Source organism: Aulonocara stuartgranti (assembly GCF_965226115.1).
Source record: "Aulonocara stuartgranti genome assembly, chromosome: 13".
In the NCBI taxonomy this organism is placed as follows: domain Eukaryota; kingdom Metazoa; phylum Chordata; class Actinopteri; order Cichliformes; family Cichlidae; genus Aulonocara; species Aulonocara stuartgranti.
Window position 1 is genome coordinate 15083067 of NC_138949.1, and position 17240 is coordinate 15100306.

At 38.4% G+C, this 17240-nt stretch overlaps 2 protein-coding genes across 3 annotated transcripts in view; one reads left to right on the forward strand and one right to left on the reverse strand.

Annotated features, from left to right (window-relative positions):
* The window catches only part of psme4a (proteasome activator subunit 4a), a 29021-nt gene extending 23180 nt beyond the window's left edge, over positions 1-5841 (reverse strand). Inside the window, exons 1-4 of the mRNA XM_082557692.1 lie at positions 5129-5841; positions 3864-4004; positions 3559-3675; positions 956-1000 (exon numbers count right to left, since the gene is read on the reverse strand). Of these exons, the coding sequence (XP_082413818.1) occupies positions 956-1000; positions 3559-3675; positions 3864-4004; positions 5129-5325 (500 nt within the window). The 5' untranslated portion in view covers positions 5326-5841. The remainder of the gene's footprint in view (positions 1-955; positions 1001-3558; positions 3676-3863; positions 4005-5128) is intronic.
* Positions 5842-6977: 1136 nt separating this feature from the next.
* The window catches only part of wdr27 (WD repeat domain 27), a 49953-nt gene continuing 39690 nt past the window's right edge, over positions 6978-17240 (forward strand). For both annotated transcript variants that reach the window (XR_014280444.1, XM_082556906.1), the window contains exons 1-12: positions 6978-7271; positions 8093-8234; positions 8467-8591; positions 9017-9130; positions 9245-9296; positions 9630-9700; positions 9781-9895; positions 9985-10087; positions 11966-12057; positions 12220-12284; positions 12991-13103; positions 14018-14091. Coding sequence is in view for 1 of the 2 variants with exons in the window: in XM_082556906.1 (XP_082413032.1) it covers positions 7125-7271; positions 8093-8234; positions 8467-8591; positions 9017-9130; positions 9245-9296; positions 9630-9700; positions 9781-9895; positions 9985-10087; positions 11966-12057; positions 12220-12284; positions 12991-13103; positions 14018-14091 (1213 nt within the window). In the remaining variant the exon portion in view is untranslated. The remainder of the gene's footprint in view (positions 7272-8092; positions 8235-8466; positions 8592-9016; positions 9131-9244; positions 9297-9629; positions 9701-9780; positions 9896-9984; positions 10088-11965; positions 12058-12219; positions 12285-12990; positions 13104-14017; positions 14092-17240) is intronic.

Below are 17240 nucleotides of genomic sequence, written 5' to 3' on the forward strand. Positions count from 1 at the left end.
AATATCACGTTGTAAAAATACTGCCAGGGAAAAAAAATCCTGCATTCAATATTTTTTTTTCTTTACATGAGAGCAATATGCTTACATGTGAAAAATAAATCAATATAAATTTTATTTCCTCATTATTCTAACTATTCAGAATACCATTAGAGTACCGAATAAGACTTTATATGGCTTCAGAGCAAAAGCATTCAACTGTGAACCATTATCTTCATTTGAGTATCTATTCGTTGACATCATCTGCCATGTTTGTGCTCACATTACAGACAAGTGACTCAAGTACACACAAGCAGCAGCTACTGAAATTCCAGTGTTAGAGCACAATGTCCCACAGATGGGAGATTACAAGTCATACACCTGGCACATTTTTAGCTATTAGGATAAATCCTACGGTTCCACAGGGGTCAAAGACCCGAGAGGATTTTCATGGTCTGTTTTGCGTTTATTTAAACTCTGCAGGTTATTTCAGGTCACCTAGCCATCTCTGTGATTTTGTATTCACTGGTGATCCTGGGGGAAAATAAATTAATAAAACAAAACCAAGTGTCCTTCCCTCTCCCTCAGTGCTGATCCACAGCGTCTCAGCAGCAAACCACAAATCATTCTCGCTTCTCACACTAAGAGGAAACTCTCACACAAGACAGAATTAGATAAGATAATAGGATTATCTGCCTAAGTGCAAACTTAAGGACGAATCCTAGTGCTCACCTAAGATACCTGCAAGTGTACTATTTTGGTGAACCTGAAGCTTTGCAATAATAAAATGACACAACATAGAGCTTCTTTGCCCAACTTTTAAATAAAGGGTTAAGAAACGCAATATGCATATAAACAAGAGATTCTCTGACTGACACGCAGTTATTAAACCAAACATCTGCAGTACTATTAAACTCCTGAATCCAAAGACAAGGTAAAATGAGGACATTCATGAATTGATATATTAAGGTGTACTTACGGTCTGCAGCTTTTCACAAGTGTTTTCAACACGCTTTCCACAGAGCTGTAATGAAAAAAGGAGTGAAAAGTTTTTTATTAGGCTGTCAGTAAAAGACTGATGTTGGTTACAGTTAATCAGCTTTCACATCAGTGCAATCTCAGTTTAATTGCATGCACACAGAAACTTCTTGACACATCTGACTAACGTGCTGTGAAAAAGGAAAGTTTACAGGTCGGTGTATAGTGACAATACAAGCAGAGTAAATGTTACCTGTACTGTCTGAGCTTACTAACTGGGTTCAAGCCAAAATAAAGATGTACATGTTAATCTGTTTCTAACTGACACCACCATAACTCTTACATAACAGAGTTACAAATATGATACATTAGCGTCGTTTACGAATTTTCCACTAGTTTAAAAAATAATAATTAAAAACTCCTGACTTGATTACCTTTACATAAAGACTGAATGACAGAGAGTGATATAACCAGAGTTCTTAGGCTCCTTTCTACAATCCCATCTATTTACTGACATGCAAAGTCAAACCATGCCTGGTTGAAAAATACCACTCAACAGCTTGTTATCCGTCTTTGCATCACTCGAGTCTTTAGATAGCTGTAGCTGACAGATTTAATTCTTAATCGATAGCCGCATTTATGAGTGATGCTGTGCAAGCCAAACTGCAACCTACTGATCTACTGTTTACACTGTAAGCCCACAACACACCAGCTAAAAACCCCAAAATATGCAAATCCAACAGCAGAAAAATGTGAGTGAGCGCACTCTGTGGTAAGGACCACGCTATATAACCTACAAATACTAGAAAAAATGTTTATAGTTTTAAAAACAAAATTATAAGAACTTGGGCTCCTAAACGTCTAGACTCTTGAAAATGCTGCTCAGTAAACCAAGGACTTCAAAACAGGTTAGAGTGGGGATGTGTAACAAGAAAAACAACAAAAAGCTAGACAGCTTATGAGTTAATGAAACTAAAGTCAAGCATAAAACATAATGAATGCTTCACAATGTGTCATAAATACTGTAAACTGTACTACATCTTAATATGGTCATCAAAGTCTGATGCCATCATAACATAACATGAAAGATTAGAAGCATTTAAGAAAACATGTTAAATAAAAGAATCATCTATTAATATGAGCTAATGGTTGCTATCGGGAAGAGTAGAATGATACAAAAATTTGTTAGCTGCAGTGCGACAGTCTCCAATATGGGTGAAATGTTAACATTGATTAACTCCTGATTTTTTTTTTCCTTCTCTCACAAGCTGCATATGGGGTGTCCAGTTTTTACTTTCACATGCAACATGGTGTCTCAAAGGATGAATTCAAAGTAAAAACAAAACAAAACAAAAAACACAAAGAGAAATGTTTATCCTTACCACCTCTGAACCAATTTTATCATTACGTGTTTAGAGGATGAACGAGGCCGTAGATAACTGAATGTAAAAGGAGACAAAGGCATAAAAAAAAACATTCAGCACACAAGAGTGCCTATTACTTGTGCAGCAACTTATACAACATATTATCTTTTGTGTGCATTAATATGGGCTGGACAAGGATTAGCTGACCAACCAAAGCAGCTTGCTTACATTGGCTCAATATGAAAGCATTTTGCTAGCAAAGTAGCAATGTTCCCATAGCACCCTAAAAGAGCACCTCGCACTGCTTGCTAAGAACTTCACAAGGAACGTCTTGCACAGGACAGACCAACATTGTAAAATCTCTAAAGTCATGCTAAACTGTAAAAATCATAGCGGCTATAGTTCCTGGTAAAAACAAACATTACGTGGTATAAAACATGACAAGCTTGTCACCTGAGGTATAACAAACCGAGTCTGTTTGAAAATAACCAGGCCATAATTTGAATTAAACAGCAACTATCACAAGGGATCCCTTTTAATTTGAATTGAGAAAAATAAATAAATGGATGTCAACACCAGGGAAACAGTCTACTGAAGTTATGAAATGAAAAAAGTAAAAATTTGACTTGTCGCGGAGCAAGCTTTTTTCTTTTTAAGACATCCTTCCATTTGACAATGTCACTGGCAGGCAGAGTGAAGAGTTGGCCAACTTAGAGAAAGATGAGAAATGAGTCATTTTAAAACAATAAATATGATAATGCACATTTCAGGACATTCTTTTTCTGAGACAGCGTTGCTGCGCACACAAAAACTGCAACAAAAAGTTGGCTAACAAATAGCAGGAGAGTTGGAGGGAATCAGACTTCCTCCAATCTCCACATAGCTGGTCAAGTGCTGTGTTAAAGAGGTTGTGAATAGGAAATAGTTGCTTTTTTTACAAAGAAGGATTAATAAAGATGATTGCATCACATATTTTAAAACAATGTAGAGGTGAAGGAGCTGTTCAGTGCAATTTGACTATCATATGTGCAGTTCAGACTAACCGTGAAATAAATGTTGCCTAAAGCACATTTTCTGCTGCTTTTAAAAAAAACATCCCACCTAATTTGTGAAATCTGACTCAACAGCTAAACCAAAAAGTATACCTCATTTCTAAGTTTAAGCACAGTTTTCATTTGTTTTTATTTCTTTGTTTTTTAATAACAACATTTGCAGGCTTCACTTAAAACCACAGGCATACTTGGGAAACCAGTTGAGGCCGAGATGCTCCGTCTTTGAGAAAAGAATCCTGTCGTATAGCTCATACAGCGGTCTCCATGGCAACTCAAGGTCCTCCCTTGACAGGAGTTCTCGTTTCCTGTTAAGATGAAGATGACATATGTATAGAAATTGAGAAACACGCAAAAGCTACCTGATCATGCAGTCTTCACCAGACAAATCATCACTGGTGAGCATACGGCATGTTTAAATGTAACTTCACTCTTGGAGAAACCAAAAACACATCTGTACAAGTTGTTGAGTAAACCAGACAGGAACCAATCTTACTTGAGGAGGTTAATAAGAAGCCGAGCAAGGCCCTGCATCATGCTGATCTCCAGTTTGGGTATCATCACTAGCTCGTAGAGCAACTTGATAAACAGTACATGGTCTTCTTTGCTGAATTTGCGCCCATACAGTCTCATGTACCTTAAGGAGAAGAGAATGTGGGAAAATGACTCCAGTTTCAGGACAGATAATAAGAGGTCAAAAGTGTTTACATGCATAAGACACAGGAATGTAATGAACTTGGTAATCAATATAATCAATATAATTTAAGAAAAGTCATATTTAAAATAAATACTACACTTGAATAAAGCTTGTAGACAATTTAAAATGAAAATGTTTTTTTAATCAATCTTTAAGTGCAAAAATACTGGTAAACCGAATCTGGGTCAGCATAACAGTCAACTTTCCGTTTGCCTGATCCGGCAGTGAGTCACTCCTGAAAAGTGCAATGAGCCAGCTTTTGGGACTGAAATGGATTAAAGCAGGCCTGCAACCACGTACAACAACATCAAACAGCATAATGTAATCAACTATCCATACCGACAATATTTTTTTGCTGGTGAAATCTGGGGGTTAAATGTTAAATGTCATGTTTATGCACTGTACTGAGTTAAGCAAGACCATATATGTCCTCACCTGAAGAGCTTGGCACAAACATTCAACAGAAAGCCACGTGGACCACTGAAACATGATCTGAAACTATTATAATGCATATCAAAAGGTGGTTATGCACAAGGGCCGCCTTTGAGGCAGCTTGACAGGAAACCATAAAATTTAAATTTTGCGATATCTGGTGAGCCGTCATCTGACTCGCTGCTTCAAAATAAAAATGTCAGCTGCAGAACAGCAATTAAATGACCCACTACTGTGCCGCTCTGTCTGGGTCAGGTTGTGTATTTGACACTGGCCTGATTATGAAACCCGTAGCGTCCCTAATCAGATGCCCGACAGACTGTAGCTACCGGGCATTCAAAGCTGTGTAGCGTTTTATAAGTAATTAAGCACAGCAGGCCGTGAGGAAACGACCGTGTTTCGTAAAACACGCAAAACAAATCTAAGTTTTCGGTTTGACTGATCAGTGTGCGCACAGTTCCTACAAAACACTTCGGCGTATTATATAATAAACACACCGCATTTTACACTTTACGAGTTACAGTGGTAAAATATATGTTGTTTGCGTTACTTCTCAATAGGCTCAATGTTGCAAACATTACCAAGTGAGCAACAACTGTTACATTAGGACATTAGAGATTAGTGTTACTTACGTGGAAAGTTTCCTCGTCCAAAACAGGACACCGGGCCATATCTCTCGAAGCTGAACAGCTCGGCCCAAGTTTCCTTTTATCTTACTCAAAATATCATTGGATTCAGCGTCTAGCCTGTCCGCGTACGGCAGAAGTTTGTTGTATACGATGTCTTTTTGAGGAATAAAATCCAATGTGTCAGGCTGTGTCTTTTTCATTCTACGGGTTAAAACTAGCTAGCTTCACTAGCACTACTTTAACTTCGTTTCGATTTTCACTTCACGCTGTAATGCTACCCGGCTAATACAACGGCTAGTTAGCTACACTCTCCAATGAATAAGGTTATTATGGCCCGCACAGTGACTAAGTTATAACATTCACAAGTTGATGACACGGTAGCTAGCCATCTAGCTTAAGTTAAATTAGCTTCCTTTAGCCGAAAACATCATCAGCGTCATCTTATAAAGATATTAAGGCGGACGAATTGTACAACTTTGTTCAAAAATGCCTTGGCACTGGAAATTCTCTCTTTCGGCTAACGCACTCCTAAAGACCTGACAGCCAGCTAACGGTCTAGCTAAAGTTAGCGGCGTACTACAAAAGCACTGTCATATCCCATTGACTGTCAACGTCGACTGATTCATCCAACTACAGCAAAGGAGACTGCGGACGACACCCAGCTACCCGCTGCACAACACATGCGTCATATCCGCTACCTCAAAGGGAGAACTACGATTCCCAGCAACCCCCATTTCCGTTAGTTATTTTTATAAACTGTTAGCAAACAGGATGACTCGAAATCCACTTAAGACTTCTTGTCCTCTGATGTCTTCTATTGGTTCTTCGTTTCGCCATGAAGAACTTTCTTTTTACAGAACACTTTAGGCACAAGGCTGCAATGTGAAGTCCAACAAAAGCATTAATAAAAGTGATATTATTATTATTATTATTATTATTATTATTATTATTATTATTATTATTATTATTATTATTATTATGTATGCTTTTATTTTGCTTTAAAAATGCTTAAAGTGAACTTACTTAAGCAGACTGAATATGCCACTGAGCATAGTGTCACTGTTTATCAGTTTATCATTGGCTAACTTGCTTTCTTTGCAAAGTTGAATTTGTAACGAGCTTATTTACAGGTGTAATCGGACTGTGTTTTTATTGTATTTTTTTATGCAATTAGCTTGAACATCTTTTTTTTCTCTCTGATGGAATCATTTTTTCTGTGGGTCCCCAGCAACTTGAAATCCTTGTAAAAACTTATAATAAAATAAAATCCTGCGCATACTACTACTAATACTACAACTAACAATAATATAAAAATATTTAATATAAAATTATTTATAGCTTAATGATGATGAGCAACATTAACAATATAAACACAAGCTCAAAATAACCTTGTAATCAATAATGCCACCTAAGTTTTCATATTTAAATTTAATTAAGTAACTCTGTTGTATAAATATATGTTAGATTGTGACTCAAATCACTCTCTATTTTTTTAAACAGAAAGAAGCACACAATCTAACGGGGACTACCATCTTGCGGTCAAATGGTGAAGTACAAGTACGGATGGTTTATTGTAGAAGCTCCACTCTAACCCTAATTCCAAATACTTCTGGAGTTGGATGCAAAAGCTACATAAACTGGGCAAAGCGTACAGTTTTGATGATCGAAATGTTGCGTGAAGACATTTTTAAAACAACAAACGTGATTAAAGCACGTGAGAGAACAGTGCGTGTTTGCGTGCTTAGCATTAGTATTACGACTTGAGTGAAGCGCTGCCACATAGACGATCTGTCGTGGCGGAAATTTGTTCGGTGTCATAGCAACGATCAACATTTCTAAGTGTCGACGAGCACGGACAGTTAATAATAACGACAGGAACTGTATGAGTACGCACACACAGTTACTAATGACGCTCCACGTACTTCTTCCAGGAGATAATTAGCGTTACGATCGTAACACAGCAGGCGGAGGGTCGTGTCACGGTGTTAGCCTGTGACAGATGGCAAAGATGCTGACTGAAAAGCTCAGTTTGACTTGTGACAGACTCCTGTCACACCGGCAGCTCACATGCTGTTACTCTTATTTTAGCATACCACAGCACGGCAAGGAAGTGCTCGTTTACAGCACAAGGGACGGACAGCAGAAGGTTTGTTAGTTTTTAAGTAATTTGTTCGTGTCTGCACCATGGTCCGCACTCTGGCTACAGAGCGTCAGAACAATTTAATACATCTGAAAAAATCATATATATACAAAAATGTCATTAAAAAGTATTTGTTTGAATGTTTGACCCACAGACATGGATTCCTACTGAAATGCTGCAGCGAAGTTTACAATAAATACCAGATTTGCACGTTAGATTTAGCATATCATGGCAAACTAAACAAACAGTTCATCTGCATTCAGACAACTTTCTTTTTCGTTTCTTAATTCACTCGTGCCATGACCGCGAAACAAGCCACGCGTGGACAGATTGCTCTTCCTCTTACATGACGGACTTTATTGTCATTTTGCCAGCCAGTTTGTTTCAAGGTGAACTAATCTGGAAGAAACAGTGTCACTAACCTAAAAAGGCCAGCAGGTGGCTGTTTAACCTCTCTTTCTTACACATTTACTAGCCCTGGGCCAGATTATGTGGATTCCAGCATAGTACATTTAAAAATGGCAAAACCGGTGAAACCTTTATGCACAGACAGGCAAACAAACTTTTATACATTATCCACTCATCTTTTATATATTTTAATGTTGCATTTAGTCACAATCACAAATGGCCTGGTGTTTTTGTCAGACAGTAGGGAACCTACTAAATAGATCTTTGTTTAAAATTGTGCTAGAGTCAAGGTCATGTTTGTCACTTTACAGGCGATTAGCTGTGAATTGTAATGGATTGTGAGATACATGAGCTGCTATGTCATTGACCTTCTTGACCATTGACCATTCATGCTTTACTAAAGTATTTTTTTTTCATAGCCCCTCATACTAACTGGTCACCATGGTGACATCAGTGCCCTTACTTTTGGAAAAAGAAGCAGTCCTGTTATCCTCTGCTCCGCCTCTGCTGATTACGTCATTGTCTGGGATATTGAATTGTGCCAGAAGAGAACACAGGAGGGTAAAGATACATAGTTCTGTGTGTTTGACCCTGAATTGTTGCATGCTGTGAGCAGTGCTCTGCAGTAAAGCGTTTCTCCATCCCAAATCACACACATTTTTCCCCATTATAGAGCTCTGTTTTGCAATGTTGCGGAGCCACTTTAGCACACGCTTCATATCACGTGATGTAGTGAAAATGATCATTTTCCTGTTAAGTTTAAATGTAAGCAGACAAACATTTTGGTTTGCAGGTAAAGTTGCAGCTGGAACAGTTATCGGGACTTTGCTGGGGGAGGTTGTTCATCTTTCATTTTGTTTCTCTGATGCACGAGTGGCTGCATGCACGGGAGCAACTGCATGTATTCTCAGCTCAAAGGTACCAGATGATCATGCTGCACGTCTTCCACTTGGTCAATGTATTTAAGCTAAAGGGTTGTAAATGGACTGGTTTTTATACTTTCTACTCTACCTGATCACTCACAGCACTTTTAAAACATGTGCCTCATTCAACAATTCACATTCACATTCATACAACCACTTTTTTCTATGCTCTGTCTAACATTCATACACATTTACACTCTGATGGATGCAGAGAGCAACTTGAGGTTAAGATCTTGCGCAAGGATATTTTGCATGCAAGCTGGAGCAGCCAGGGATTAAACCTGATTTTAAGATTAGTAGATGACCTGCTCTGCCTGCTGAGCTACAGTCACCTCATTGACTTTTAAAAAAATATTTACTACAAGACAGTAATCACCACTTGTTCTTACTCAAGTTTTACGGTTGTTTTTTCCACATCAGAGACCAGAAACTATCCATACCTTGACGGGCCACCTGGGACCTGTAACATCAGCAGAGTTCTGCCCCTGGAATAACGATATCCTCGTCACCACATCAGAAGACCGCACCTTTAGGGTATTACTTTAAATTTTACACTTTTTATTTAGCCACAGTGATGTGTAATGGTTTAGAAAAACAAATTGTGCACACCTTACTTGGACTTTTAGCTTTTTACTTTTGTCTCGTCAGGTGTGGGATTTAAAAACTGAAGCTGTTTTCTTCCAGTCGTTTGTGCTTTCAGGTATGACGTAAATATTTTAAATCATGTTGGTGAAGCGGTAAACATTCATTCTTTTGAGCTTCGCCCCTTTAGCCTGCAATACTCTTATTCACTTTGTACAGTAGAAATGATAACTCTATTTTAAAACAGGACTATAAAAACTGGGATGTCAGATTAGGCTGTTGGTTAAGGATTGGTATCTCTTTCTGGGGTTTTCTCCCTTCTGTACCCAGGGTTCCTGTGATAGAAGCCACTCCATTAGCATAAAGTAAATTAGTTATGATTATTCAACCATAGTTTTCAATTTTCTAAAATTTGAAGGTTTGAAAATATTGAACTTCCTTAATCCTTTAGCCTCTCCACTGCTCACTACATACTTCTTGGAAGAGGACAGGCATCTTATCACCGGTTCAACTGATGGACAGGTTAGTGACTGAGGTACGCGGCAGCTCAAAAGGCTCAGACACTGAAATTCCACGAGCTGAAAGACAACTGTCTGTTTTAGGTGTGGTGCTTTTCTCTCAGTGACGACCACAAGTGTCACCTAGTGACCAAAATGGACCTTGAGAAGATGGAAAAAAGACATCAAATGCACCGAGAGACTGTGAGCCATCAAGCAGGTGACGCGACATGAAACAGATAGTTCTTTAAACTAGTTGGAAAAGTTCACTCAGTTACTTTTATGCTACTTTTGGATGTTTTCTTCCAGGGTGTGTTTTAAAATCGTCTGCTGATAAAGTGGAGACTTCAAAACCTGTTCTCAAAATGGCTTTATGTAGGCCTCTATCAGACATCAATGGTGACCAAGAAAAGTAAGTACAGCTTAGCTGGAATAGGTGCCTTGACCCTTATTATAACTTCCTTTAAACTGGTAAAACTACATAAACTAAACAGTGTGGATGAATGGATTCGTTCACAGAGTTGTAGATGTAGTTTACAATTAGTTTTCAATCATTAGTCACAAGATAAAACTAGATCTAAGCCTTTCATTTACTCGTTTACTCCCTCTCAGTGGATCATATTGTTTGATTTTAGCACAAGGAAGATCTGGTTCTCTTCATTTTTGACAGGGAATCTTAATAAAGCACGACTGTCAGCTATATGTATTCTCAAGGGCTCTATTTTGTTTATTATTCCACAAAGTGCAAATGGTATGTCATCCAGGAGAATATTAGCAAAATGATTTAAAACACATATGTCAAATTAAAAAAAAAAAAAAAAAAAGCTGCACATTTTTGCCATTAACACAGTGTCACAAGCTCCTGGAAAAAAAAGTCCTTATGACATGCCACATCCGTATGGACTAATTGCTGCACGTGTTCACACACTCACAGGAAACCTGAAGGAAACTTCACACGGCGCGGGAAACTGCTGTCTCGAAGCATAAAGTTTCAGACCGTTGAAACATATTGTTGCTGTGACAGGAGGCAGGCACTTGAAAAACACGCAGACATGACTAGATTTGTATGATTCCTAATTGCTGTAAGGAAAGCTTGTGATCTCAGTGCAGAGCTCAGCGACTTACTGACTTCACACTTTACTGTTAGAGTGAAATACAGAACAAGTGGAAGCAGAGTCAGTGTGTGATCATTTGAAGTCGTTGAAGTTTCTTTGCAAGCCACATATTCATTGTATAAGACAAAGTAATCATTTCTAGTCACTGTTAGCATCAGTGTTTAGACACTATTCAGACAGCACACATTTGAAATAATTGATTTACTACAGCAGTACAGTTTGGCACAACAGAGTTTGGCATCTGGACTTCCAGCTCATCATTCCCTGCGAGTATGTTTCTATAAATTTGGGTACTGATAAATAAATCTTGCTCTGGAGACTTGTGGATGTTGTGTTGGTGGAGGGGTTGAAGGAGCAGTGATGCTGACGTGTCAGAGTGAAAAGCAAAGCTTAAATATATAAATAAATTGGGACACTAGGGAACTAAAGCATGTTATGTATGTTTCTCACAGTGCAGCTTGATGTGCCAAACTAAAGTAGCTCACGGGCTTTGCTCAAGTAAGATTCCACATAGTAGTATGAAAATAATGATGCACAAAAATGTAAAACCTTCCAAACATAAATTGCCCACAAACTCAAAACCTCAACATGCAGCCCAGAGCAGGAAGTGGATAAAAGAGCAGAGCGACTGTGGCTCAGGGGGTTGGGAATCGCATCTGTAACCGGAAGGTCGCCGGTTCGATCCCTGGGCTCTCTGTCCTTGGTCGTTGTGTCCTTGGGCAAGACACTTTACCCTACTTGCCTACTGGTGTTGGCCAGAGGGGCCAATGGCGCGATATGGCAGCCTCGCTTCTGTCAGTCTGCCCCAGGGCAGCTGTGGCTACAACTGTAGCTGCCTCCACCAGTGTGTGAATGTGAGAGTGAATGAATAGTGGTATTGTAAAGCGCTTTGGGTGCCTTGAAAAGCGCTATATAAATCCAATCCATTATTATTAGCTCCTTTCTTCTCTGTGGTATTAGTTTCCAGTGTGCTGAATGTATATAGTTTAGACTGCATGAAGTCAAAGGTAACTTGAATCAAGGCCTATACTTTTATGGTGTACATGTCTTGCCACTTCATCACATCAATATGTTGATCTTTTGTGTCGTTTGTCTGACCCCAAATGAAAAATTCTTTTTGCGAGAAAACCCCTTAACATGGTTTTTCCATATGTTTCTGTTTGGGGGCCCTGCAGTGACAACAGCTGGTTTTGTATTGGAAGCTCTGATGGTCTGTATGTGGTTGATCTGGCTACGTCTGAACTGGTAACAGCGCTATATTTCAAAGGTAGGCTGCTGGGGACATGCCTTCTCCCATCTTTCTGTCTTTCTTTAAGAAACTCTGGTATGCCTCCAATAAAACATGTGGTTTCCCCTGAGAGATTCCACTGGTCATTTCTTTTTTGAATGTGATAGCACATGATGATGAATATGATTTTTGTTCTTGTAGATTACCCTAAGCTGAGCATCACCATGGCTGGCTCATGGACCATCTCTCCAGGGTGTGATAACTCTGTGAGTATTTCCATTAAAATTGCCTTTTCAGCTTGACTTCTATCATTAATACAGTGTTGCTGGTATTGTTTTTAGTATAAAGAGATAGGATTTACTAGTTAGGATAGTGCGATATAATGTTTTTAATGTGTGTTTGTCTGCAAACTGATTTCATTGGTGTCACAACCATGTAACATGCAGTCACTGAACTTTTGAAGGTTCTAAGTAGAAATTAAAATAAAGTGCAGCAGTCTATTTGTAGACAGGCCAGAACAACATCATAGAAAAAAGTAGATTTCCATAGGCTTTTGGATAATTGCCAAATATAATAAACTCTGTAGGAAATAAATGTAAACAGTTACACGTATTCTCAGCAGGAGAATATTAACAAATTAACTTTTATGATTGTTGGAGTGTAAATGCACCCACCACCTCTCCCCATGTCTGGCACTATATCTGGTATGTAAACATACAATATTTTTGAAAATGGCTGCAGCATTAAAACCGATCCCTAAACAGCTTTGCTCTGTTCTTTTCTTAAAACTTCTGCTAAATAACCAAGTTTATGGTTCACCAATGGCTAACTTTTATGTAAAACAGTAGCAATTATTTAATGTTCTCTCAGTCTAACAGCTTAAAACACATGTTTATGTATATATTATTACTACAAGAATAGTGTTTTTTATTTTATTAAAATTTTAATTGATTGAATTTATTTCCCACACAGATGCTGATGTTAGTGAGCTCTTTGTTTACCCCATGTGTGGTCATGTTGGAGGTGCGTCTATATGACCTAGGAAGGCCCTTGGCTTGTGGCAAAGGATTTTCAGTGTTCCCAAGGTAAAGCTGGAGTTAACTGAAAAATATTACGTAGCAATACAATATTTTAATGATCAACAGTGACAAAACCTTTTTTTCCTACTCACTTCATCTTACTGATCAAAACCAAAATTCAAGTTTAATAGAACTTGATGAGGGACACTGTGGCCTTGTAGTGTAGCTACTTGAGGTCTAAAACTTTGTTTTGCTTTTTATTTTTTATGGGTAGTATAATAGCAAGCATTTCAGCTACTTGTTTTGTGAAAAATAAAATAAAAAAAGATTAAAAAAAAGTCTACAAACGACAGACAAAATAAGTATTTTTTAACTATTTGAAATAAGCACAAAACTGCTCTGGCTAGTGAGTGATTGCACTTTATACGATTCTAAACTTTTAAATTTGCATACGTAAGCTAACAGTCACAATAAGATTACTTTTTAAATGCCAAACGTTTTAAATTGTCCTCTGAGAAAGAAGGAACATTCATTCAGCCATTACCCGTAACTCCATAAATGATTACCTAGCAAAGTCCAGCAGCACCAATAAGGACTAATTTCATCAACGTAATGTGCTTTTTGTCTGCTTTAACAAATTTGCTATTTGTGAGCCAAAGCATAATCATTTGGGATAGTTACAACTTGCAAAAACAATGCCTTTATACAGTTTTGTTAGTCTGGTCATTTGAGCTTATATATGATTGTGGGCTGTTTTTTAAAGTTGGCCTCCTGCCTCTAATGCCCTCTGACTCTGACATTTCCATATTAACTTCCTCTATTACAAACATTCATGCCATCTGGTTTTTCATGAGTCAACAATATCATGGCATTGGAAATCAGAGGGGCTAATAATCCATAAGAGTGGAAAATGCTGTGCTCCTCCATTTCCAGTAACTCCCCCAGCCCTCCCCTCCATTTCACCCCTCTCTTGTTTTCAGTTCTCCTCCGCTGCCCAATTCTCCCCTCAATACTGAGCTAAAGAGGAAGGAGCCCAGCCATCCTAAAAAGAAAGGTCAGCATCCCCGAACACTCACCTCTCACTTATACTCATACACACAGAATAAAAAGAAAGCTACTACTATCTGAAGACTTTGAGCTTTAAAAATGTGACCCTTTTTGTGGTTTATTTCATGACTGGCTCATTATCTGTTTTTTGTTTTTTGCTTGACCACATATAAAAGCCACTTTCAACAGCTCCCTTATTCACAAGGGCTTGCCACAGCAGGTAGCACCGCATATTTGATTTGTCAATTTTTTAGTTGATTTTATTTAACAGGTCTTTCCTGATGCAATCTCGGGGGATTTGTTCCTCTTAAATTTTACTATTGGGTTAATAAAAGTCTGCTGGGCAATTTCAGGAGTTACTGAGAACGTCTTCATTATCTGCAAACATTCACAATTTAAAGATTCCTTCCCCTCATTTTGTTGGGGTTTTATACGACTGTCTGTTTTCATAAACAGGTACTTCAGTTAGAGCAGCACATGCAGACTGATGGTTTCTTTTACATTAACCCATTTTTTTTGACTGGCTGCTTCTTCCTGTTGTGGATTCATAGGTAAAGTGAGCCTGTTTGTGTTTCTCTGGTGGACCATTAGGATCACAGATAAAGTTTATGATTGGGATCTGGCGACTTAGAACTGTTTTCCTGGAGCGACCTACTAAATACTGACATTTACATACATACATCATACAGAGAGGTAGTGCTGAGAGGCAGTATTAGCTGTCTCCTCACAGCTGGAGTTGAGGAATTTGCCAGTGCCAGACTGTGCAGGGGGTGTACTGAAGAGTCTAGAAGTGCCGTGCGGCTGCACTGTCAGACCAAAAACCACAAACGTTTACACACTAACCCAGCATGCTGCTCTCCATGCATTCTGTATTCGTAAAGTTATCTACACAATTGTATACAAATTATGCAATAAACCTCCAAGATCCTTGGAAATAGAATTGTTCTTCCATTGCATGTGTGCAAGACCACTGAAGGTTTCTTACACATGCACTGAAGACTCCTGGCTTTTTGAGATGATTATAATCAGCTGCTGTTACTTTTTGCATGATGTGTACTATAACCCCTGAGTGCTGTTGCTTGAATTAAGTCATTTTATAGAAAGGATTTCAGGGAACTAGTAAAACAGAAGGACTGAATAAATTGCGAGCAATGCACAACACACATTTTCCATAGAGTGATCAGATCAGTATGAAAATACTGCAGATGTGAATCTGATTCATTTAGATTTCTCTGTCAGGGAGAATAGACAGCTTTACTGTTTGACCTGAGGTGTCACAAATTATTAAGAATAAAATGAAATAAAGAAACAAAGAAAGGCAGATGACATGGAGCACAATAGAGTTCCCTCCTTGAAGCACTAGAAGCCATTGGACCCTAAAATTCCCACTAAACTGCAGTGATCTACAGGATCTTCTCTCACAGAATGAACAGAAAATAGTGCAAATAATGAACTGAAAATGATTGGACCCACTGTATGAGTTGTATTTCCCCATAAAACATTGTGATCCAAGCTATATTAATTGCCTCCACTGTTTTGAAGATGTAAAATCTTGGATGGCAGAGAAAAAAAAAATGCTGTGAAACCAGATTAAAGAGAGATAGAGAAACTGAGGTTCTCAACGTCACCTTGGTCTATACCTAAATATGTGGGCATGTAGTTTTACAAGGTATAAATACAAAAGAACAGTTACCTTGATACAGACCACACACTGTGGCCTTACTTTAGCTTCATGTTTGTAATGTAGTTCTGTGACAGCTTACTAAGGTGCCTCTGATACTTTTAGTTCTACTCACATTGCTGTCTGCTACTGTCTGCTCTTCTCATCACAGGTCAGTACAGCTGTGACACAGCTAATGTAAAATGAGGTTGACTGATTGAGAACATGACTTGGTTGGCTAATTCTTATAAAACAAATAAACAAACAAAAGAGTATCGGATGTTTCAAAGGGGCTCTTGTATGTGCTTTTTTTAAGTTCAGCTAGAATAGCCTTTATCTGTAGCAAGCCATTTTGGCTCCCTTTATGTAATTTTGTTTTTATTTGGCTTCCCTTCATTAACAACAGGTTGGTGGGTGGGCTTCTGTGCTCAGATCCAGAGATCTGTGCTACAAATGACCATATTAGGGATAAACAGAGACGAGCGTGGAACAACTATTAGATTCTGAGTGTTTACAGCCTGAAACCTGGATCATAGGGATTCCTTACATACACATATGCTGACCTCAGTGTTTGAATATTTGAATAATGTCCTATTTAGTAACTCAGGAGGTAAACAGGTAAACACCTGAGGAGAGCATACAGCTGTCTCACTTTGTGAGCAGAAAGTTTTGGGGTGTTGTAGCTGTTCCATCAGACAATGAACATCCTGATGTGCTGAACCAGACTAAAGGATTTGAATATTAAGAAACATCTTTGAATAATTTTTGTCATTAGGCTAATTCATAATGAATGCCGTAAAACAAGCGCACAGCAAACTGCTGTGATTTTACGCACATATGACTTTCCTTGGAAATTTGTCTGAAACTCTCACTTTGCTTCAAATAACTGTCTACTGTAAAGTCAGCGTAAATTATGGGATTTTTACTGCCCCGTAAAACTAAAGCACCATTATATAGCAGCAGGAGATCAATAGGGCCATTAAGCAACGCCAAGTGATTGCGTCTCCATTTAATTGGCCTAAAATGCTTACTTTTCAACATGTAATCTGTTCTGGAGCAGCAAAAGCTACTTAGTATGCCGTCTCACAACACATTGGAGAAGTGGAAGGTGGTTTTGCATGTAAGCCACCAGTCTCACAGAACTTAAAAGGACTAATGCTTTACCTAACATTTAAATACTACATAACTGTTGTGATACCAGGTGAATTATGCAATTCAGGTTTTGTACACTTAAACATGTTTAAACATACAGTTATGGTCAGAAGTTTCCATCCTATCATCACTGGCACACTTTGGGCACCTTTGTACCAACTGAGCATCATTTAAATGCTACAGTTTGCACATTGGATGGATGCTTCCAGCAGGATAAGCTTGGAGTTCACTGTACTCAAATCAACTCCACAGCCAACAGATCTCAATCGAATAGAGCACCTCTGGGATGTGGTGGGATGGGAGATTTGCTTTATTGATGTGCAGTGCAAAAATCTGCAGCAACT